The sequence below is a fragment of the Aedes aegypti genome, chromosome 2, assembly GCF_002204515.2.
Source record: "Aedes aegypti strain LVP_AGWG chromosome 2, AaegL5.0 Primary Assembly, whole genome shotgun sequence".
Lineage (NCBI taxonomy): Eukaryota > Metazoa > Arthropoda > Insecta > Diptera > Culicidae > Aedes > Aedes aegypti.
Window position 1 is genome coordinate 67,054,243 of NC_035108.1, and position 24,278 is coordinate 67,078,520.

General features: G+C 39.1%; 1 protein-coding gene across 7 annotated transcripts in view; it reads right to left on the minus strand.

The window, feature by feature from the left end:
- LOC5570395 (diuretic hormone receptor) overlaps nt 1-24,278 on the minus strand; it is a 193,024-nt gene that overhangs the window by 81,406 nt on the left and 87,340 nt on the right. For 2 of the 7 annotated variants that reach the window (XM_021841107.1, XM_021841110.1), the window contains exon 2: nt 20,734-21,247. In XM_021841107.1, coding sequence (XP_021696799.1) covers nt 20,734-21,010 — 277 coding nt within the window. In that variant the 5' untranslated portion in view covers nt 21,011-21,247. Of the gene's footprint in view, nt 1-20,733; nt 21,688-24,278 lie in introns of those variants that run through there. The other 5 variants (XM_021841112.1, XM_021841111.1, XR_002499654.1 and 2 more) reach the window with 4 other exon arrangements.

The window sequence follows — 24,278 nt, forward strand, 5'->3', positions numbered from 1 at the left end:
TTGGAGTGCAAGCTAGCGAAGGATGAGGAACTGCGGAAGAAAGTCCAAGGGATGATTGAGGAGTACCTTGCTAAAGGATATGCCCATCGAATAACTGCTGCGGAGTTGGAGTATTCTATGCCTGGTCGGGTATGGTATTTGCCACTTGGGGTGGTAAGGAACCCACGAAAGCCAGCAAAGGTGCGTCTGATATGGGACGCCGCAGCCCGAACAGAAGGAGTTTTCTTCAACGACATGATGTTGAAAGGACCGTAAATGTTAACAGCACTTCCGGTCGTCCTTCTGCGCTTCCGGCAGAATCGCATTGCTTTTAGTGGAGACATTAAAGAAATGTTCCACCAATTTCGCATACGACAAAAGGACAGGCAGGAGCAAAGATTCCTTTACCGGGAACATCCAGAAGCGCAAGCGCAAATATTTGTGATGGATGTAGCAACCTTTGGAGCTGCATGCTCACCATGTATTGCGCAATATTTGAAAAACAAAAATGCCAAGGAATACAAGGAGCAGTTTCCAGAAGCAGCGCAAGCAATAGTCGACAAACACTATGTTGATGACTAGCTGGATAGTGTTGAAACGTTGGAAGAAGCGGCGAAGCTAATAGAGGATGTAAAGCACGTTCACGCTATGGCTGGAATGGAGATTCGGAACTTCGCTTCGAATAGTACGGAACTTCTCCAGCGCATTGGAGAAGTACGCGAAACTGAGCAGAAGTCTATGAGCCTGGAAGCAAGCGCAGAGAGAGTGTTCGGTATGATGTGGAAACCGTTGGAAGACATCTTCACGTTCCAGTTGGATCTAAAGGAGGAAGTGCGAAACATCGTGACGAACAAGATTGTGCCGACGAAGCGCCAAGTCCTGCGGACGATAATGTCTGTTTATGATCCGTTAGGTCTGGTAGCGCATTTTGTTGTGCACGGAAAGCTGATTATGCAACGAATCTGGAGGGCTGGCCTAAACTGGGACGAGCAGATCGACGGAGAAATCTTGGAGGACTGGCGTAAGTGGAGCGGTTTGCTGACGACTATAGCCAAAGTGAGCGTCCCAAGATGCCTTCTTCCCGACAGTGGAAATACTACACAAGAACCACAACTTCATGTTCTGGTGGACGCTAGTGAGAACGCCTACGCTTGCATAGCATACCTCAGAACTTCGTGCAATGGACTCCCGCGATGCACGTTGATAGCAGCGAAGACAAAGGTAGCGCCACTAAAACCTCTGTCAATTCCACGACTGGAGTTGCAAGCAGCGCTAATCGGTAGCCGTTTGGTGGACACTATCACCAAGGCTCTAACGATTCCAATATCAGCTCGATACCTATGGACGGATTCTTCAACGGTCTTAGCTTGGCTGAGATCGGAGACCCGACAGTATCATCAGTTCGTCGGTTTCCGAGTTGGAGAAATCTTAAGCACGACTACAGTTAATGAGTGGCGAAAGGTTCCATCTAAGCTGAACGTGGCGGATCAAGCAACGAAGTGGAAGGACGGGCCTAGTTTCGACCCAAAGGACTGGTGGTATGCTGGACCAAGCTACCTATCCGACCCGGAAGAAAAATGGTTAGAAGATTCGGCGGAAAAGTTCACTACAACGGTAGATATGCGAGCGTCGTTTCTACTTCATCGAAACCAAGGTCAAGCTTCAATGGTTGCCGTGGAACGATTCTCAAAGTGGGTGAGACTGCTGCGCAGCACCGCCTACGTCGTTCGGGCGGCCAAGCGATTCCTAGGACTGAAAGCGACCAGCCAGCTGATGCAGGAAGAGATGCAGACAGCTGAAACACTTCTGTGACGGCAGGCGAAGATGAAGGCATACCCTGACGAATACGCGACTCTCAAGTACAACAAGGAACATTCAAGCAAGCAGCCGAAGCAGTTAGCAAAATCGAGTTCGCTGTTCAAGATGTCACCGATGATGGACGACGACGGAGTGCTAAGGATGAACAGTCGCATATCCGCGGCGCCAGCAGTTTCCACCGATCTCAAATACCCCATTTTTCTTCCAAAAGAGCATCGAGTAACTATCCTGCTCGTTGAATGCTACCACATCCGCTTTCTGCATGGAAACAATGAGACGGTATTTAACGATGTAAGGCAACGCTTCCAAGTTCCGCAGCTCCGTTCGGTCATTGCAAAGGTGGCCAAGCAGTGTCAACATTGTCGAGTGCAGAAAGCAGTTCCCCAAGCCCCAATGATGGCACCACTTCCTGAAATCAGGCTAACGCCGTTCATCTGGCCCTTTACCCACACCGGAGTGGACTATTTCGGGCCCATTCTTGTTAAGCAAGGGCGCAGCACAGTGAAAAGATGGATCGCCCTTTTCACGTGCCTGTCTATAAGGGCAGTGCACCTAGAAGTCGTTCACAGCTTATCGACACAATCCTGTATTATGGCCATTCGGAGATTCGTGGCTCGCAGAGGTTCACCTGCTACCTTTTGCTCTGACAACGGAACCAACTTCATCGGAGCGAACAATCTGCTGAAGGAACAACTCCGGACGATCAGCAAGGATTGTGCGACGACATTTACGATTTCGGCTACGAAGTGGCTCTTCAATCCTCCGCTTGCGCCCCATATGGAAGGTCCATGGGAGCGCATGGTCAGGTCCGTGAAGGTGGCCATGGCGGCGATTGCGGACCATCCACGTCATCCGAATGATGAAGTCCTTGAAACCGTGCTGCTGGAAGCAGAATCAGTCTTCAATTCATGGCCACTCACTTATGTTCCGCTGGACCATGCAATGCAGGAAGCTTTATCCCCAAACCACTTTCTGCTATACGGAACACAAGGCATCAACCAACCTAGTCGGGACTTCGTGCAGCAGCACTCGACACTGAGAGACAGTTGGAGACTAGCGAACTACCTTGTCGACACCTTCTGGACACGTTGGCTACGGGAGTACCTCCCTACGTTGACGCGCCGCACCAAATGGTTCCAGCCGGTACGATCACTAGAACCTGGAGATCTGGTCATTGTTGTTGAAGAGGGGAAGCGTAACGGATGGATTCGTGGGAGAATTACGGAAGTTCTCCCAGGGAAGGATGGACAAGTACGAAGAGCGGTAGTACAAACGGCTCGTGGACTGATGAACCGACCTGCCACCAAGTTAGCACTGATAGAAGTTCGAAGTTCAGAGGTCGAAAAATCGGAAGCTCAGGAACTTGGCGTACCGGAACTACACGGGCGGGGGGATGTTGGCGAAACCACAGGGCAGACCTCGCACTCAAATGAGTGAGTTTCGACTACGCCCTTTCGCCTGAACGATCTCTTGACAGCTACGTCAACTGTCATCTAAAGTGTTGTCTGGCATTATTGCTTCATCATTCTTTCTAAATTATCCCATTCGAGAAGTCTAAAACTATTACCTAAAATACGAAATTATTACTCAAATATTTGAACTAGCTGAATTCTGAAGGTAATAAATAACTATTATGGCAAAAATTTGCTACTCTAATGTAAAATTACGTACACAGGTTAAAATAATAAGGGAACACAGTGAGAACAAAATTGTAACATAAAAAGTAAAAAGAACACCAAAATGAAAGTACAGAACTTAAAAATATGTGAATTAAACCTAATCTAACATGCAAATAAACAATTTTCTAGCTTTGAAGCTCTGTCAAAGGACCTGCTACCAAGGAGTGTTCGTTCATTGTCCGAACTTAGATTTTTCCCAATATCTACCTAATATTAACAGGTTATGTCCAAAATACACAACCATAAGGCAAGAGCTGTCAAATTAAGTGTTTAGAATGTTTTAAAAATTTCTTCGTAATAATTTACATATAAACCTACATCGTCTTTGTTCCACAAATACCGTCATAGCTGAAAATGTTTCATAATGCTATTCTTATAGTATAGATGGTGAGAAAAGGGCCTTCCAATGACAAATGGTTAGAGTTCGCGGTTACAAAGCAAAGCCATGCTGAAGGTGTCTGGGTTCGATTCCCGGTCGGTCCGGGATCTTTTCGTTATGGAAATTTTCTTGACTTCCCTGGGCATAAAGTATCATCGTGCTTGCCACACGATGTGCGCATGCAAAAATGCTACCTTTGACAAAGAAAGCTCTCAGTTAATAACTGTGAAAGTGCTCTTGATGCTGAGATGCATGCCCTGCCCCAGTGAGGACGTAGAGCCAAGAAGAAGAAGAATGTAAGAAATGTATAAGATTAAATTTTCAATTTTTTTACCTTTGAACCACCCTAATCCCCTACTGCACTTTTCGAGAATTTCATCTGAAGCGAAGCAATTGGATGACTTTTATCACGATTTTCCACTTCCGCACCTGTCGGCTGAGGACTCGCGAGGATGTTTCGCGTTGGACGACAACGACGTTGACGAGGACATGACACCGCACCGGCGAGAAATAGTGTCACGGTTAAGTGGAGTTCTTTAACGTAGAATTTCGCAATTTGCTAAAAGTGGTGGAGGACATCCGGGAGGACGATTCAGGTTGAGCGCTTTTTTCCTAGCCTCGTTGAGGCCATTTGTGGTGCGGATAATGATCCGTAAGATGAGCCGAAAACGTGGTTGGGAAAGTTTTTTTTCCTCTGTGGTGCTTCGTGATTATTAATGCGCTCATCTTGTTAGCGGTGAACATCACCTAAGTTATAATTTGCCTCATTATGCTGTGATTTTTCCGGGGGAAATGGGAGGGAGGAATCCGAAGAATAAATAATGGCGTTGTATTCTGGAAGCTAGGCTTATTGAGATTCGATATAAAATGAATTACAATAACGCTTATGCTTCTATAATCGGATTTTTGGAGTTTCAAAACTTATAAACGTTGTGGAATTCGACGCTACAGGTGAAGTAAAATCCAAAACGAAAAATAAACTAGAAATAAATTCAGGATAAACAGAAACATATCCAGAATCAGCCAGGGGACTTTCTTAGCCGAGTGGTTAGAGTCCGCGGCTACAAAGCAAAGCCATGCTGTAGGTGTCTGGGTTCGATTCCCGGTCGGTCCAGGATCTTTTCGTAATGGAAATTTTCTTGACGCCCATGGGCATATAGTATAATCATATCTGCCACACGATATACGAATGCAAAAATGGCAACTTTGGCAAAGAAAGCTCTCAGTTAATAACTGTGGAAGTGCTCATAAGAACACTAAGCTAAGAAGCAGGCTCTGCCCCAGGGGGGACGTTAATGCCAAGAAGAAGAAGATATCCAAAATCAAAAAACAGAACTAGAAGTATACTTAGAAAAAAAAAATTGAACTGGAATGGAATTGGGAAAAAACTGGAAAAGAACTGGTGAGGAACTGGAAAGGAAATGGAAAGAAACTGGAATGGAATTGGAATGAAACTGGAATGAAACTGGAATGAAACTGGAAGGAAACTGGAATGGAACTGGAATGGAGCTGGAATGGAACTGGAATGGAACTGGAATGGAACTGGAATGAAACTGGAATGGAACTGGAATGGAACTGGAATGGAACTGGAATGGAACTGGAATGGAACTGGAATGGAACTGGAATGGAACTGGAATGGAACTGGAATGGAACTGAAATCCAATCCAAATCCAATCCAAATCCAATCCAAATCCAATCCAAATCCAATCCAAATCCAATCCAAATCCAATCCAAATCCAATCCAAATCCAATCCAAATCCAATCCAAATCTAATCCAAATCCAATCCAAATCTAATCCAAATCCAATCCAAATCCACAAATCCAATCCAATCCAATCCAAATCCAATCCAAATCCAATCCAAATCCAATCCAAATCCAATCCAAATCCAATCCAAATCCAATCCAAATCCAATCCAAATCCAATCCCAAATCCAATCCAAATCCAATCCAAATCCAATCCAAATCCAATCCAAATCCAATCCAATCCAATCCAATCCAATCCAAATCCAATCCAAATCCAATCCAAATCCAATCCAAATCCAATCCAAATCCAATCCAAATCCAATCCAAATCCAATCCAAATCCAATCCAAATCCAATCCAAATCCAATCCAAATCCAATCCAAAATCCAATCCAATCCAAATCCAATCCAAATCCAATCCAAATCCAATCCAAATCCAATCCAAATCCAATCCAATCCAATCCAAATCCAATCCAAATCTCCAATCCAAATCCAATCCAAATCCAATCCAAATCCAATCCAAATCCAATCCAAATCCAATCCAAATCCAATCCAAATCCAATCCAAATCCAATCCAAATCCAATCCAAATCCAATCCAAATCCAATCCAAATCCAATCCAAATCCAATCCAAATCCAATCCAAATCCAATCCAAATCCAATCCAAATCCAATCCAAATCCAATCCAAATCCAATCCAAATCCAATCCAAATCCAATCCAAATCCAATCCAAATCCAATCCAAATCCAATCCAAATCCAATCCAAATCCAATCCAAATCCAATCCAAATCCAATCCAAATCCAATCCAAATCCAATCCAAATCCAATCCAAATCCAATCCAAATCCAATCCAAATCCAATCCAAATCCAATCCAAATCCAATCCAAATCCAATCCAAATCCAATCCAAATCCAATCCAAATCCAATCCAAATCCAATCCAAATCCAATCCAAATCCAATCCAAATCCAATCCAAATCCAATCCAAATCCAATCCAAAAATCCAATCCAAATCCAATCCAAATCCAATCCAAATCCAATCCAAATCCAATCCAAATCCAATCCAAATCCAATCCAAATCCAATCCAAATCCAATCCAAATCCAATCCAAATCCAATCCAAATCCAATCCAAATCCAATCCAAATCCAATCCAAATCCAATCCAAATCCAATCCAAATCCAATCCAAATCCAATCCAAATCCAATCCAAATCCAATCCAAATCCAATCCAAATCCAATCCAAATCCAATCCAAATCCAATCCAAATCCAATCCAAATCCAATCCAAATCCAATCCAAATCCAATCCAAATCCAATCCAAATCCAATCCAAATCCAATCCAAATCCAATCCAATCCAATCCAATCCAAATCCAATCCAAATCCAATCCAATCCAAATCCAATCCAAATCCAATCCAAATCCAATCCAAATCCAATCCAAATCCAATCCAATCCAAATCCAATCCAAATCCAATCCAAATCCAATCCAAATCCAATCCAAATCCAATCCAAATCCAATCCAAATCCAATCCAAATCCAATCCAAATCCAATCCAAATCCAATCCAAATCCAATCCAAATCCAATCCAAATCCAATCCAAATCCAATCCAAATCCAATCCAAATCCAATCCAAATCCAATCCAAATCCAATCCAAATCCAATCCAAATCCAATCCAAATCCAATCCAAATCCAATCCAAATCCAATCCAAATCCAATCCAAATCCAATCCAAATCCAATCCAAATCCAATCCAAATCCAAATCCAAATCCAAATCCAATCCAAATCCAAATCCAGGCCCACATTCTAATCTAAATGTTAATTAATTTAAAACATTTGCCGGACAATGATCAATCGTGGTGTATGAAAATCATTATTTCTATTGTTACAAAAAGCGGATATCAAGCTTTGACCTACAATGGTTACTAAAAGCCGACACCACATCAGCCCCGCTTTGTAAATTGCACTTCACTGTAATGCGTTCTCCTGTCAATAAATAGTTTCCATCGGACATCTAAATAGACTATTAATAAGCGACACCATTATTGACAGCTCTCTGAAGCCGCTGTCCCACCGTGCCGCAACAGCACTCAATAAACATTGCCGGCTTTGCTCGGGAAACCGCCTTTCTTTCTTTCCTAGCTAATTTCCCGTTCTTTCACATTTTAAACCAAACAGACAGACACGGTGTCTACTGCCTTCCACAACAACGCGTTTAGGGGAAAGTGGGCTTGCAGCATTTTATCACTCTAACATTAAAATTTTAATTTGGATCTTAACTGTTTTTTTTGTAATTAACATCGATAAAAGCACGTTGCTGGATAAGATTTATGTTCGATCGAAAATTTATGAATTTTGGTGTATTTTTTTTTTTATTTTTGAACATCCCTCTCCATTTTTTTTTTCTAGAAAAATCTTTTTATCAGAAAATTCTCCTTCGTGAAACTTTATTTCAAATATCTGTTTCCTATTAAGATTGAAACGGGATTTGTCAAATGCTTAGGAGTTAAAAATCTTCTATGTAAATTTCAGTCATCAAAGTTGTGCCGATCAATTCCATCAACTCAACAGAAGTGATTATTTGCCCTATTCTCCCCTACCACGCCATTACTAAGTGTCAATTTAGTAAGCGAGCCATTTCCCCTCCTGTGTGAGCGCTGTGGTAGATTGTGGTGGTGGCGGTGATGGTGGTACTAACCAGTTACTAATTCACTACGATGACGATGAGCATGGCTAAGCACAGTGGTCAAGGTAAAAAAATCGTGGCAAAAATTACGCATTCTTAATATTCTACAAGTTTGTATCATGCCAAGTGTTGGAGAACATTTTTAAAGGTTTCAAACTCTGTTTTGGGCATTATCACCATATTTTGGTTTTCATTGAACACAATTTTAACGAAATTGCTGTTTTCTTCACATTTTGAGGTTCTCATATATATAAAAAACTGTTTAGGCACACTTAGGCAAAAAGAGTCTTCTCTAATCCTTACCTATATTTATATTTTTGGAAAAATATCTACGAAGTAAGAATAACTCATTGCCTTTCGAACGCGCCATAGAGAGTTTTAACTGGACGAGTAATCACAGATAAATGGACAAAACACTTTTGTATGTTATTTTAAGGGGTGAACCCAAACTTTTGCACGGGAATGTAAGTTTTCTCAACTATCTGATAATGTAGATGAATGTTTGACTTGGTTTTTCCACCAAAAACTGTTTGGAAATTGGGTTTTTATCAGTTTCTTAGAAAACTGAACCCCTGTGAACCGAACCGCAGATGGGGTGGTTGATGCTGATAGAAGAGACGAGGAGCAGAAATATGCCACTGTCAGCTGAACAAGCAAATATGGTAACTGTTGAACGGCGAGCGCAAGTTGGGGAGTGTACAAATGAGAACGAGTGGGAGGGCAGAGGCAAAGTGGCTTTCAGCTTTATGACAATTGATATGTGCGAGTGCGGGTGGTGCTTTTCCAACCGTGCGAATGAGTTTTCCATAGCTCATTTCCACCAGCACCAGCTGAACTGTCTGTTTCCTTTCAATTTGGTTTATCTCTCTCTCTCTTTCTGTGATATATGCTGGAATGCGAGGACTTTCTACGGGTAAGATTGACAGTTTAGATAGGAAAGTTAGCTCAGTTCGCTTATTTTTCGAGGATGATTCGAATAAATTATTTTATGCTACTTGATTTGATATTGCGGATTGGTTTACGCAAGCAATTGATTATAGGTAAACTAAATTAAAACATGAATAAACAAAAGGGTGTTAAGTGTCAGATTATAACTTTAAAATCCATACCATGTTCTTTCAAGTGTCTGAATTTACCTGAGAAATTCTTTAGGACTAATAAAAAACATAACCGAAATGTATATTGGGTTCCTCTGCGTAAATCAACTGGAAAACTCCATCAAAATTAAAATCGCACCTATTCACCCATGCAAACAAAAAGGTAGCAAAAAACGTACCTGGCATCAAGCAGAAAGTCAGACGCCATAAAATCATCTTTGTACGCTCTGCAGGCTGCCCAATGAAAATGTATGAGCGAAAACGGCAGGGTTCTTAACATCAGACAGAAAAAAAGGCTGGAAAAATATACCGGGCAGTTGTAATTACTTTTTTTCTCCTATGGAGCGAGAAGAAGTGATACACGATCCCAACCTATTTAAGAGCTACCCTCTTAATGGATAAAGCCGTTCTCTACGTTTGTAAGAGCAGTATTATTTGAGGATACCGTAAATACGGGTAAAAATGATCACAATGTTACATTATTTCATTATAAAATCAATTGGGTTTTGAAAAATGTTTATTTCTATGCAAATAATATTTACTTAAATTATGTTTGGTATTATAATAACAGACAATTGGACACAAAATCGGATTAACATATGGTGATAGCCTGAAAGCTTGTGAGAGGACTTGAACCTATCCTCCTTCTTCTTCGTCATAATCTCATGATATTGTTCTTCTTCTTTCTCTTGGAATAACATGCTTAATGGGACAGAGCCTGTTTCTCGAATTAGTATTCTTATGAATACTTCTACAATTACAAATTGACAACTTTTTTTTCACAAAAGTTGCCATTTCCGTATCCGTATGATGACAGTGAGTTTCATTTTCAGCACAAACGGTTACCTGGTTCTCTAGATTTGTGCTCTTGAAAACTCAAGGTTTGGCTTCGATGCATACCTTAAAATTTCGTCATTCACTATTTCCATATATCAAGCGTGTGCTAGCATAAGGGCGTTAGTCGCATGATCGATTTCTCTTCATCGATCCTCTCTTCTGTGAACGAAGGTGACAAGATGCAAGTTTTTCCGCATTGTTTCACTTCAGACCGCTTGGCAGCGATGCAATTATGCGTCATGAGGAGAAAAAATACGGACAAACTGGCAGTTTGTCACCTTCATTCACAGAGAGGATCGATGAAAAGAAATCGATCATGCGACTTACGCCCTTATTCTAGCACACGCTTGATTTAATGTCGATTTGATAAGAATTTACCGAACATTATCGAATTCAGAGATCCCAAATTTGGTTCACGACTCGTTACTGTGCACGTGTTGTAGCCTTAGGTGCAGGAGGCTCATTACTTGCTAGCGCACGGGTGCGTTGTACTTTGTGAGACCTTTTTTGGTGTGCCTTATTTTTCTTGAGATGTGTCTCAATGCGGTCTCATGCGCTTCGTCACTGTTTAAAATTCAGCGCAATAATTGAAATGATCACAAAATTTTTCAACGAGGATCGAAATAGTAACTCTCGGATCGCGAGTCTTCGACCATGTCATGTAGACCATCTTGACACCTGCATAATGAAGCGAAAATTGTCGTAGAGTATCTTCGTTACTAAGCAGTTGTTTCACAACTTGGATAACGATGGTGATCCGTAGCGCCGAGCAGCGCATGAGACGAGTCTCCCCGTGAGTACATCGGCTTGCGCGCGCTTTTAGAATTTTCGTGAGCCTCCTGCTAGCGCGATTCTACCCCATTACCCCGAATGCCATTTCCCCGATTGCCAGCACCCCGAATTCCATTACTCCGGATGTACCATTACCCCGAATTCCATTACCCGGAATGCAATTTCCCCGAATTTACAATTTTCATGACAGGACGATATTGATGACATTTCTCCACGATATTGGAATTCGGGGTAATGTCATTCGGGGTGATGGGTCGTTCGGGGTTTTGGAATTCCGGGTAATGGCGTTCGGGTTAATGGCATTCGGGGTAATGGGATTCGGGGTAATGGGGTAGAATCCCTGAGAAATATGCAACTCTATTCACGAGTGAGGCGATTCAAAACACAAAGCAAAAAATTAAAACTTTATCTTTCATATCTCCCTTTTTATGATATAAATATGATTCTGTGAAATTTTAAGCATTTTGGTGATGATTTGTAGGTTAGCTGAAGACGTTGTAAATATAGTATATGGAAATTATTATGCAGCAATTAAAAAAATGTGGAAACACATCAGTAATCCTGAAATTTCGATTTTCCCCGAACCACAGTGATTCCAGCTGCATAGGAGGTTGGTCACAAATACGAAAGTCGTTAAATTATTAGTTGTAAATTCATCCAATTTGATAGTATTCGTGTTTTACATTCAAAATAATTCATCTGCTAAGAGAGGAAGGGGCTAAGGTTTACACTACTTCCTCATCCCCTCATCGTATTGACTTAAGTGACTGTGCCATGGTTTCAGCCTTATTCACATACATGTATCAGAGAAGTGAACAAAGTCGCAGAAACTTTAATACTAATCTCTACCTGTAGTATTGAGCAGCCGGCTTTGATTATATATTGAAAACTCAAAATGATACAAGTCGGACTCGATTAGGGTTCATTCAAATATTAAGTAACGCAAAATTTGATCCCCTCCCTCCCCCACGTAACACCTTTTGTATGGAAAATTTTCAATTTTTGTATGGACCGTAACACTACGTAAGACCCCCTCCCTCCCCCTGTTGTGTTACGTAATATTTGAACGATCCCTTATCCGAAGTATCGATTTTTTTTTTCACTCCGAATAATCAAGTCACTAAGAAGTAAAATCTTCTATTAAATTTATGTTCTTTATTATTATCTTTTTCTTGTCGTTTTATTTATATGATGCAGTGGAATCTATGACAAAAGGTCGAAAGACAAATGACAGAAAGGACAAAAGGTCGAAGAACAAAAAAGAAGGGACAAAATGTCGAAAATCTTTTTTCAAAGAAGGAAAAATATCCCACTATGTAAATCGTTTTCGAACTTTTGTTCTTTCTACCTTTTGACTTTCGATCTTTGGACCTTTCGACCTTTCGTCTTTCGACCTTTTGTCCATAAACCGAGGCAGTGGCGTAGCCAGAAATTATTTCTAGCATCATTAGAAGTCTTGAGAAAATTTTTTTTTGACCGGCATATACGAAAACCCCTTTTCAAACCTCCCTTTTCTGACCTCCACTACCCGTCCTAATTACGGACTCACTGAAATAAGTATTGCAACACTCAGCTGAACAATGAATCACCCCCAAAAAGTCTATCATCACCTCAAAACAGGTTAATTCACATTGCTATATCTCGAGATCCTTACGACTTGCAAAGAAGCGATCTTCAGCAAAGTTGTTCAGGGGATCAAGGACATTCGGAAAGCGAACAGTTTAGTTCGCGATTCTGCCGCTAGGTGGCGCAAGTGAGCATTTTAAACTAGTTCTAGCTTGTGATCCATATGAGATAGGAAGTTCGAGTCTCCGGCGAAGTTGTTAAGAAGGCCAAGTACATCCGGAAGACAAACAGTTAGGTTGTAGATTCCGCCGATAGGTGGCGCTAGTGAGCATGCAAAATTGAGCATTTCAAACTAGTTCTATCTTGTGATCCACATGAGATAGAAAGTTCGAGTCTTCGGCAAAGTTGTTCAGAAAGTCAAGGACATCCGGAAGACAGATAGTTTGGTTCGAGATTTTGCCGCTAGGTGGCGTTAGTGAGCATGTAAAACCGAGCATTTTGAACTAGCTTGCGATCCACAAGAGATAGAATGTTCGAGTATTCGATAAGTAAAGAATATAAATAAAGTAAAGGATACCCAAATATCAAATTTTTTGGTTCCTAATTTTGCGACTAGGTTGCACTAGTACGCATATTTAATTAAATATATGAAACAAATTCTATCTTTTGAGCCAGATGAGATAGGAAGTTTGAGTCTTCGGCAACGTTGTTTGGAAAGTCAAGGGCATCCAGGAAACAGTTTACTCTGGAGGGATGATTGTATCTAAACATTATGAATTTGATAAGATAGAATTTCCAGAATGCTGTTCAGAAATCCTTTGACATTTGGAAGTTGAAGTGATTAGGGATGGAATCTTATTAAATTAAAGTGATTCTGGTCTGATCAAATGTATATTCAAGTGTATCATATCTGATTCATATTCTAGTGATTTTGGTATGACTTACTTCATGTGCGAGTGACTCAGTCAGGACTCATATTCATCATATTCAAATTATTCAAGTCAGAATGGTTCAAGTTTGATTGACTTCATATCCAAGTGATTGATGTCTTATTCTCTTTATATTAATGTCTTTCGGGTTCGATTCACTCTACAGTCGACTCTCCATCACTCGATATTCAAGGGACCATCGACTTATAGAATATACCAACGCAAAAAATCCCAATATCGAAGAAACAAATTTCTGTATTTCCAATACATATATGATTACTTCTGTAAGAAAGCAATAATATTTTGTTGATATTATTTTACAAACATTTATTTGAAAACTTTTTGCGAAATGTTCGAAAAATCCCATATCTTTTCCTTACATATTTTTTTTATTTTAATGTTTTAAACATTCATTACAACTTGCAAGTATTGATTCACTTCCAGACAAGAATTAGTCCAAGTTTCCCAGTATAAGAAGGATTTTAAAATTGATACCGAGTTATGGAGGGAAATTTTCCTCTCACGTGACATCGACTAATGGAGATATCGAGTTATAGAAATATCGACTTATGAAGAGCACGATGTATGGGAATTTGAAGGGACCGAAAAATTCATCGAGTTATAGAGTATATCGAGTTATAGAATATCAAGTTGTGGAGAGTTGACTGTATATTCCAGAAATTCAGGTTAGACTTGAATGTGAAGTAAACAAAAATCATGTCAAATTCACTCCATGTTCAAGTGACTCAGAATTGATTCATTTCATTTTCAGGTGATTATCTGATTCACTCATATTCGACTGGTTTAGGTTTAATTGATTAATGTTCAAATGATTTCAAGTAATTCACTTCATTTTCTAATGTTTCAAGCTTGATTCACTTTATTTACACTTTATGCATGCTCACTAGCGCCACCAAGCGGCAAAATCGTGAACTAAACTGTTCGCTTTCCGGATGTTCTTGATCCCTTGAACAACTTTGCTGAAGATCGCTTCTTTGTAAGTCGTAAGGATCTCGAGATATAGCAATGTGAAATTACCTATTTTGAGGTGATGCTAAACTTTTCAGGGTGATTCAATATTCAGCTGAGTGTTGCAATACTTATTTTAGTGAGTCCGTATTTATGACGGGTAGTGTACGTCCAAAACTACTAAACCATTCATCTTTTATATTGCAATAATAAATTATCTCAAATTTATAAAACTGAAAAACTGAAAACCAAGAATATCAAAACATATACTCCGGATAATCCAGTCCAAAATTCCAGATAATCGAGTCCGACCTGTATTTTACGATTGTACTCCGTTTGGCATAAAGCCGTCTGGCATAAAGTCGTTTTGCACAACGGTCGTTTGGCATAATGGCCGTTTGGCATAATGATCATTTGGCATAATGGCCGTTTGGCATAATGATTGACTTAGAATGAATATCGGCATTTTTGAAGCATTTACTGAGATCAACACCACCTAGCCCATTTGCAAACATTTTTGCTAGGTTCTCAACAAGCGTGATGTTCGTTCAGAGATTTTCCAAGCCATGAATGTCAAAAATTGTTGAGACATTAGAGAGCATTACCAAATAGAGCTCGTGACGGGTATGGTGCAAGATCTATTCGGAATAATAATTGTCTCTACATCCCAAAACATAGAGTATGCTTGAGCTTGTTGCGATGTACATTTTTGAAAATAGTAAATTGACAAAGAGAGTTCGCAGTTAGTAATGAAGGGAACGTTCACAGAATATTTCGCTGCAGATCAAGCTTTATCCCAGTTTGGACGTAACACTTGATGTAAAGAGAGGGAAACATTAATTTGAAAAATATTTAAACATCTAATCCAAGTCCAAGATAATCCAAGAATAACCTATATATAAGAACAGATTATTATTCGTTTCAAATGTTCAAGGCTCTAACGCAAAAAATACGTCTCACAGCATAACTCAAATGAACAACACAGTTTTAAAAATTTTAATTTTAGAAGTGTACGTCAAAAACACCGTCTATAATCGAAAGAAGGAAAACATTTTTTTTCCAGCATATTTTTTTTGCGTTTGCAAAAAAGAATATGTTGAATGTTGACAGGAAGAACAGAATGTTTAATAGTAAAATTTAAAACAGTATAAATATAGAGAACAACCTATTTTTAAAAAAGGTAAAATTCATGATTGAACCAATAGAAAATTAGACGCCAAAAAATATTGTGGCATAATAAACCGAAAAGACATAAAAAAATTGCGTTCAGGATCATCGAAGTGAATGTGCTACTTTTTCCCGAATGCCGTTTCCCCCAATGACCCTTTTCCCCAAATGCCATGTCCCCAAATGACCGGTTTCCCCGAAAAGTGGTGCAGTTTACATAGTTTAAATAATAGTCTTCAGTGCCTGAATAGTGAACGAGAGAGAACAATAAGCAATCAAAAGAAGGAAGTATTCTGTCATTCTCGGCTATACACATGTTGGCAAAAAGTAAATATAGAAGGGTGCATATTAGATGAGCAGTTCGTTCACCACCCTGAAATGTATAAAGCTATGACAATTATGAGTGCTAAAAAAAATCCGGAGAAGTGGGCTAATTGGAGAAACGGGATATTCGGGGAACCGACAGTCGGGGAAAAGAAGCACAACCCATCAAAGTAACTGCAGTAATCGATTTATTATTTCACTGATAACTTGAGAAGATAAATGTCATCCATCGCCGCCCTTTTGTCAGTTGGATACAAAAAATATTTAAAACATATAGCTCCCAGGAACAGCCTATGTGTGGGCTTCGTAGCCGTGTGGTTAGTGTCACCGAGGCATTTAGCCGCATCGTGCTAAGGAGTGTGGGTTCGATTCCCACTTCAGGCCGAAAACTTTTCGAGAGGAATGTTTTCCGACTGTGCCACTGGGCGTTGCATGCTAGTCCGTTGTCTAGTGTGGTGCTTCCTTCAAAGGGCAAACAGCCCACTGGAAGCATTAACGTGTAGTGTCTTTTTAAAAGAAAAAAAAGAGAAGGTGAAATTTATTTAAATTTCAAATACACAGTTTTGATGCCTATAATTATGGTTACATCATATTTAGAAAAAAAAAAAACATAAAATGTTTGAAAGAAGGGCAAATTTGTGCTAAATATATCAAAATCTTATTTTGTTTTATGGCTGTAGCGGTCATGCGACTCAAAGCTAAAGGGAGTCTATAGAAGCAAATGATGGAAACGAATAGGTGGATAGGCGTCGCACGGTATTTCGATCGGCTAAAATCGTGAACTTAATTCTGTAGCACCTTTAAACGTGATTTTTTTCGGAATGGTGTCTTCGGACGAAAATTTTCTAAAAATATAGCGCATATATTGACGGTAAATGTTAGTTCGCAACTTTGCCACGGGCGGCGCAGCGAAAACATTTTTTTTTTTTTTTGAAATGACGATCTTTAAATATGATGTCTTCGGCAAAGTTGTAGATAATTCAAATACAACCAACTTTGCCAAAGATGCCGGATTTCCAAAATACGGGAGTATTTTATGAACGACCCCCTAAAACTAGTTTTTCTCCGATATTTTGAAAATACGAAGTTTCCGGTAGCAACAATGTTCTACAAAATTATGTAAACAGTCAAAATGAATCATTCTCTAGAAGACACTAGTCTTCTAACGATCAAGGAAAAGCAGTTATAACCGTTTAAGTGCAAAAATCAGCCATTTTTGGGGTCCGTGTATTTATTCGAGTGGCAGCTGGTGGCAGATGGAACCTAGTAGGATTCAAAATACATCATTAGTAGTTGTAAATGTCGATAGTGTCATTAGTATCCACGAGTATCCCTTTTACTTAGAGGAAGTTTCATCAATGACTCTTATTACCTTGTAGTACTTAGTTATATGATGGGTAGAGGGCAATGTGGCTCCATACTTCTTCTTTTTCTTCTTTTTGATACATTCTTCATAATTACGCACAACCAATAGGTTCCAAATACATTTTTGAAGAAAGTTCTCAATTGATCTTTACAAAATGACTCGCCATACAACTATTTTTCGCTTGCAGTTTTAGCTATTTTCCGTACATAGACACAATAGTAAGTGCAAGCTATGCAAGTTTGTTGAAATATTCACTATACAGTTATCTCTCCCTTACTCGATATTGAAGGGACCATCGAGTTAGGGAGGTATCGAGTTACAGAACACAAAAGCAGTGCAACTGGTTCCAAGGGACCATCGAGTTAGCCATGAAAACCAACTTTTACTATGGTTCTCTAACTCGATATCGAGATACGGAATATCGAGTAAGGAAGAGTTAACTGTATATTGAATCAGTATTCTGTGAATCAACTCAGCGTTTAAATGTTAACGCAGTTCTTATGGTTGCAACACTCATTTACAAAATTATCTGGTATTGAGGCACTTGCCTGATTTTGGATTTGAATTTGATACATCACTTAACTTGCTACTCATCGCATCGTTCTTGCACGTGTCATGTAGTAAACACTAGCCTGCTAGTTCATCTTTTTGGTCTTTTAGTGCTATTATTCGACCAATTTAGCGTGTCAGCTGTATAATGCTAGCACGCAGAGCGAATTAAAGTGCTATTTGGTTACTTGGTATGCACGAAAAAACGCAAAAATCTCAAATGAAAAATAGTTGTAGGGAGAGTCATTTCGTAAAGCGTCTTTTCAGGAGATTGAGAACTTTCTTCAAAAATGTATTTGGAACCTATTAGTTGTGCGTAATGATGAAGAATGTGCCAAGAAGATGAAAAAGAAGAAGTATGGAGCCACATTGCCCTCTACCCATCATATAACTAAGTACTACAAGGTAATAAGAGTCATTGATGAAACTTCCTCTAAGTAAAAGGGATACTCGTGGATACTAATGACACTATCGACATTTACAACTACTAATGATGTATTTTGAATCCTACTAGGTTCCATCTGCCACCAGCTGCCACCCGAATAAATACACGGACCCCAAAAATGGCTGATTTTTGCACTTAAACGGTTATAACTGCTTTTCCTTGATCGTTAGAAGGCTAGTGTCTTCTAGAGAATGATTCATTTTGACTGTTTACATAATTTTGTAGAACATTGTTGCTACCGGAAGCTTCGTATTTCCAAAATATCGGAGAAAAACTAGTTTTAGGGGGTCGTTCATAAAATACTCCCGTATTTTGGAAATGCGGCTGAATACACACTAGGTGTCTTTGGCAAAGTTGTTTGTATTTGAATTATCTACAACTTTGCCGAAGACATCATATTTAAAGATCGTCATTTCAAAAAAAATGTTTTTGCAGCGCCGCCCGTGGCAAACTAACTGCGAACTAACATTTACCGTCAATATATGCGCTATATTTTTAGAAAATTTTCGTCCGAAAAAATTCCGAAAAAATCACGTTTAAAGGTGCTACAGAATTAAGTTCACGATTTTGGCCGATCGAAATACTGTGCGTCGCAAGGATGCGACAATTCCCAATTTCAGTCATCGATCGATAGAACCGTTCGGTTGATTGCCGTCATCTCAAGAAATTCTTTGTTTCAGACTCATTATTACCAAACGACCATTATGCCAAATGACTTTATGCCAAATGACCATTATGCCAAACGACTTTATGCCAAACGGCTTTATGCCAAACGACTTTATGCGACCATCATTGCGTGTGTATTTAAGAAAATTTATACTTGTTGAATTAGACACTTCTAAAACGAATCATTGTGTAAACAGAACAGTCAAGACAAACTTAACGAAGGCTCACGGCGATAACCGAAACGCATAGACCAATCCAATTGCTTATGTAGTAGTGCAATGTTGACTAAATTTCCTTTGTTTGCTGTTTCCCGTTTCCCGGGATTCCCGAATTGACCGTAAAATTTTTGAATACCACTTAATTTTAATGCAAAAAAAAATAAACATTTTTCTGAGATTCATAAAAAATAATAGAAAAAGAATCCAAAGATAATTATTTTCATAACAAGACTAAGTTGCCAAAAAATTATAAAACATTTTTATTTGTCTAGTAACGAGGGATATTTATTGCATTTTTTTTAAACATTATTCGTTTTCAGAAGCAGCTGAGAAAGCAAATCTGAAAGTACAGTTCACTTTAAGCATGATCAACTATGAAACCATTGATCTCAAAACGTTGCTAGTATTCTTTAAAGTTTTAAGACTTTTGGAATGTTCGGAACTAATTGTTCTAATATTATGGCACAAATGTTAACCATATATTCATTAATAAAAATAAAGTTTGAAGGAAAAAATCAAACCCATAAAAAGTCAAGGTAAGGTATAGTTTTTGTTTAGTTAGTTCATCAAAATGGAAAAAGTCATATATAAAATACAATAAATTATAATTACAGTCGCCTCTTCACATCTCGATATCGAAGGGACCATCGAGATAGGGAGATATCGAGACAAATAACATTTATTTGATGAACACTTGATTGAAAATCACTTCGTTGTGAAAGTAATAAACAAACAGATTTCGTTTCGAGTTTCCAAATTGTTCTGAATCACTTAAATCTGGTCTAGTAGCCTTTGTTTATATCGACATATCAAGAGAGAATTGGGAACAAAAATCAACAGGAACACATCGAGATATGGAGATATCGAGATAAGGAGGATATCGATATATGGAAAGAGAAATCGTATGTAGAATGAAGGGACCGAAGTATTCATCGACATATGGAGAGATATCGAGATTTAGAACATCGAGATATGGAGAGTCGACTGTAACAATTAAATTGTTGTCTTGGATTGATACTTTTTCTTTATATTTCATTGTGAAAACATTGTATTGTTTAAATATTACTCCCATTCTAATAAAATAGCTCGTTTTATTGAAAATCTTTGATTCTTTCTTGTGTCGAACCCCAGGACAAGCAAAATGGCCGGGAAATGGACACTGTAGTCCGACCTGCCCGAACCGACGGCATAATTTTGCTGACACCAATAACAAAAACCACCTTTTACTGTTCTTCGATATACTAAACCCAGGACCAGGATCTGAACGTTGCATCTATGAAAAAAAAAAATAATAATAGTAATCATGTATCAGATCTGAGCTTTATCGTTTCTTCTTGTTACCAGCTATCAATTCATTCTGATTCAAACATACAAAATTGCATATTATAGATTTATGTTAAAACACAATTTTAAACTTTCTGTTTACTTGGGATATTTAGTTGATCTGCTATTTGACCAATGTTGCATTTTTTGAATACAATTTAACTTTATTATTACTTTTCCCGAATACCTCCCCCGAAATATAATACTCACGTGTCGCATCGTACTGCACTCCCTTGAACTCGGAGAAACACGGCAAAACTGCCGTTGTTGCCGGCGGTGTCCTTGGCCAGCACGAGATCGAATCGAACAATGGAGGACAGGACAGCTCCAGAAACAGGGTGTCGTTCTGTTGGTGGCACAGATCCCGCAAAGTTTCGTTCAAAATCATTGGTGGAAAGCCATCGCCACTACCGGAACCGGCGAAATCTCCACCGGCACCCGCCAGGGCTAACAACGACTCCACTGACGCTGATGATGAGTCGTTCATCCTTGTTGAGGACACTTGGGTCCTACACTAATCGGAGCACTTCTTATCGTTATCACTTGCTTCGCACTCCTTCCCGGTCGCTTGTTTTAATTTAGTGTGCCTCATCGAGATTTGTAAACACTTCTTTTCTCTACAACCTTTCGTAACCGGAAAGTTTTGCACTTTTCATTCATCTTTCCCTGGCGCGAGAAATCCCAAACAGAAACGTTGATCAACAACTCAATCTTGCTTCATCTGCTGAAACGGACCAATAACATAAACACACATTCACAACGTATTCGTGGCCACCGACACGCAACCCCTCATTCACTTGCCGCCGCGCGCGGATTCAGATGACCGACCAATCGCGTTTCTGTACCAATCGTAACTGAATCGAACCGTATCGCGCTCGCGGTAGACCTAGGATAACGAAATTCTTCGCGTTTTGTTCCTCCGCTCCACTCCGCGTCCCAAACTCGTGAGTCGTGACTCTCGTCGCGCATTTCCATGGATCCCAGGGGCCGCGGCGTTTCGATGCGATGACGAGAGAAGGCGACCAGTCAATAGCTTTTCCGTGTGCACCTTGACTCGCAATATTCGCGGTACAGCAGGATGAAACTCAGGCAACCAGCTGTTGATCCTTGACGGGCAACTGTTGGCGCCTTTAAAAATCAAATTATGTATTAATCAGATCGAAATGCTTTCCTCTGATGAATAATCCAAACTGTAACAAAATGAACGAGATTGTGGTTTATAGGATAGATTTCTTGAACATTGGCGTAACCAGGCGTAACCTTCAAATATCATTAACGAATTTCCCACAGAAAAAACTATTATAGTGGTAGATCCCTTAGTACCGGACACCTAAGCCACTCAATCCATAATTTTAAAAAATTGGTTCTATGTCATCTTATTACCCGATTATGATGAATATTATCATTTTTGTAGCGTACGAAAATAAATTTGAAAATATTAATATGAATTTTGACATTACATTTTGATGATGTATTTTAGTATCAAATTGACCAATCATAAAAGGTGGTATTTGCATTTCATAGATGATTCAGCCTTCTTTTTAAAATTAGCTGTTCTTTCAACTTATCTTTGCAGCTTGACTTGGCTGAATTGGCTAAATTTGGTTACAATTATGTAACTTTACTTTTGACATTCGACCGTCGGTTCTCCAGGTGTCCAAATGTTAATTAATAAGCAATGATAAGAATTTTTAACATGATTGGTTATGCTTTTTTTCGCCGAGTATCAATTCACCGAATGTCGTTTCTGTAAACGTCAATCAACCTAATGCAAATCCTCCGTATATCTCTTTTTCTAGAATGACCCTTTTCGGGTCATCTGATATTCACCCTTCTTTATTTGGTTGGCGGTTCTTTCGAGTCCCACCGATCTTGGCATTTTTGGCAAAATGTGTTTAGTCGAAAATGATCAAATATCTTCTTCTTATTATTGCTTACTGTTCTTTCATGTATATTATTGTGGCATTGGATTCGGGGTAAGCCATTCACAGTTATGACATTCATAGAAAAATAGCACAATCAAATTCAAATGAAAGTAGATCTTTTGAGGTTCAATATTTCGGAATCCAGAAATGGACGTCACAAATAAGCCATTGTGTCCCTACTCTCGATCACCAAGGCACTTTTAGCTCCCCTAAATCAAGGTGATTTTTTCACGGTGACTGCAACATGCACATGCGCTGCATGCACAGTTTGAGGAGCGTGTCTAAGCCACAGCAATGCAATTTCGCAGCGATTTTCGTCGTGTCGATCTGAATGGTTCCATATAAGAGTGCTTGCAGCGACTGCAACGAAATCGCGTCGATTTTTTGTCGATGTCGCTTAAAAAATCGTGTTGATTTGGGGGAGCCTTAAAGCTAAAATGAGAATTGCACTGTTGTATGTCACTTCCCTCGCAAGATTAGTGTTTTTTTTTTGATACAATATTTAAATTGGATTCTAAACTGTGATTTAAAAGGAATAAGAAAACCATCATAAATTCAAACATTTTCAGATGCTGTGATGTTCCATTTACTACAATGCACCTAACCTTCATCGTTAGGCGATTTTTTCGATTTATATTGACCTCGTTAATATTTGACATCAAATATACATAACGAAAATATTTCTTTTATCCTTGCCTGTAATGTTTAGTTTTATAGCCGGATTCTATTCTTGGCACTTTTGATTCACTTCGGCAGTGGGGTTTTTTGAAAGCTACTTAGTTTATATTTGGCCACAATGTGCGTCGTACTGTAGTGTCTCTTTTTGTAAAATTTCAGATGATTTGGTCGAGAAAAACCTGTGCAAGTGCCCAAGTAGCTCTTCACCCTATCAAACGATTCTTTTCCAATAAAATCGTTAATAAATGACATGTGCAAATTTTGGTATCGTAATATTCGTTGCGACAAAGTGAAGCTATTCAGAAAGATCAAGCTGAGGTTGGTAGAATTGAATACCGCCGGTTCAAAATTATTTCTAGTTGGCAAATTTGACGACATTTCAGAGCTAGAGTACTCACATACTTGTCAAACTATGTACCGTAAACTGGGGGAAGTTGATCACTTTTGAACGATTCTATTCTATTATTCCTAGTAGGATGCATGTATTGTCATCCAAATATTTTTCAAACCTGTACTGGTTGAATGTTCATCGAATTATATAAACGAAATTTTGACGAAACATTATCATAATATCAAAAACATATTTTAGAGATCAAAAAGTGGAGTTTTTGATTCCGGGGTGAAGTTGATCAATTATTACGAAAGATTTCCTACAATAAAAAGATATGCTTATCACTAAATTTGGGGTCACTCAGGTCCGGATTTAGGGGAGGGGTGCCAAGGGGGCAAATGCCCCGGGCCCCCCGATGAAGGGGGCACCCCGAGGAATCAAAATTAAGAACAAAAAACATTTCGAAATACCTTACCATAGTTTTTCTTTAGGCATTTGGACATATAATTCTAACGTCAAAGTCAACTTCCCAATATTTTAGTTATTTATTTTTCATTACCTAATCTCACAGTATGGTTTGGTCAATTGTTATCCTTCAATATATTACAAAAGGAATCATGAATATTAAACCAAAATCTTCGAAATTCTTCTCTGATTAGTTTCATTTGAATTGAAAATGCGCTTAAAGGGGCAGGATCCGTCATTGATTTAGGATTTTTCAAATGCAGTTTTTTCGTTCAAAATCAACTAAATTCACAGGAAAATGTGTTCACTGTATGCCATTCCTTAACCGAAACACAGTGAACACATTTTCATCGAAT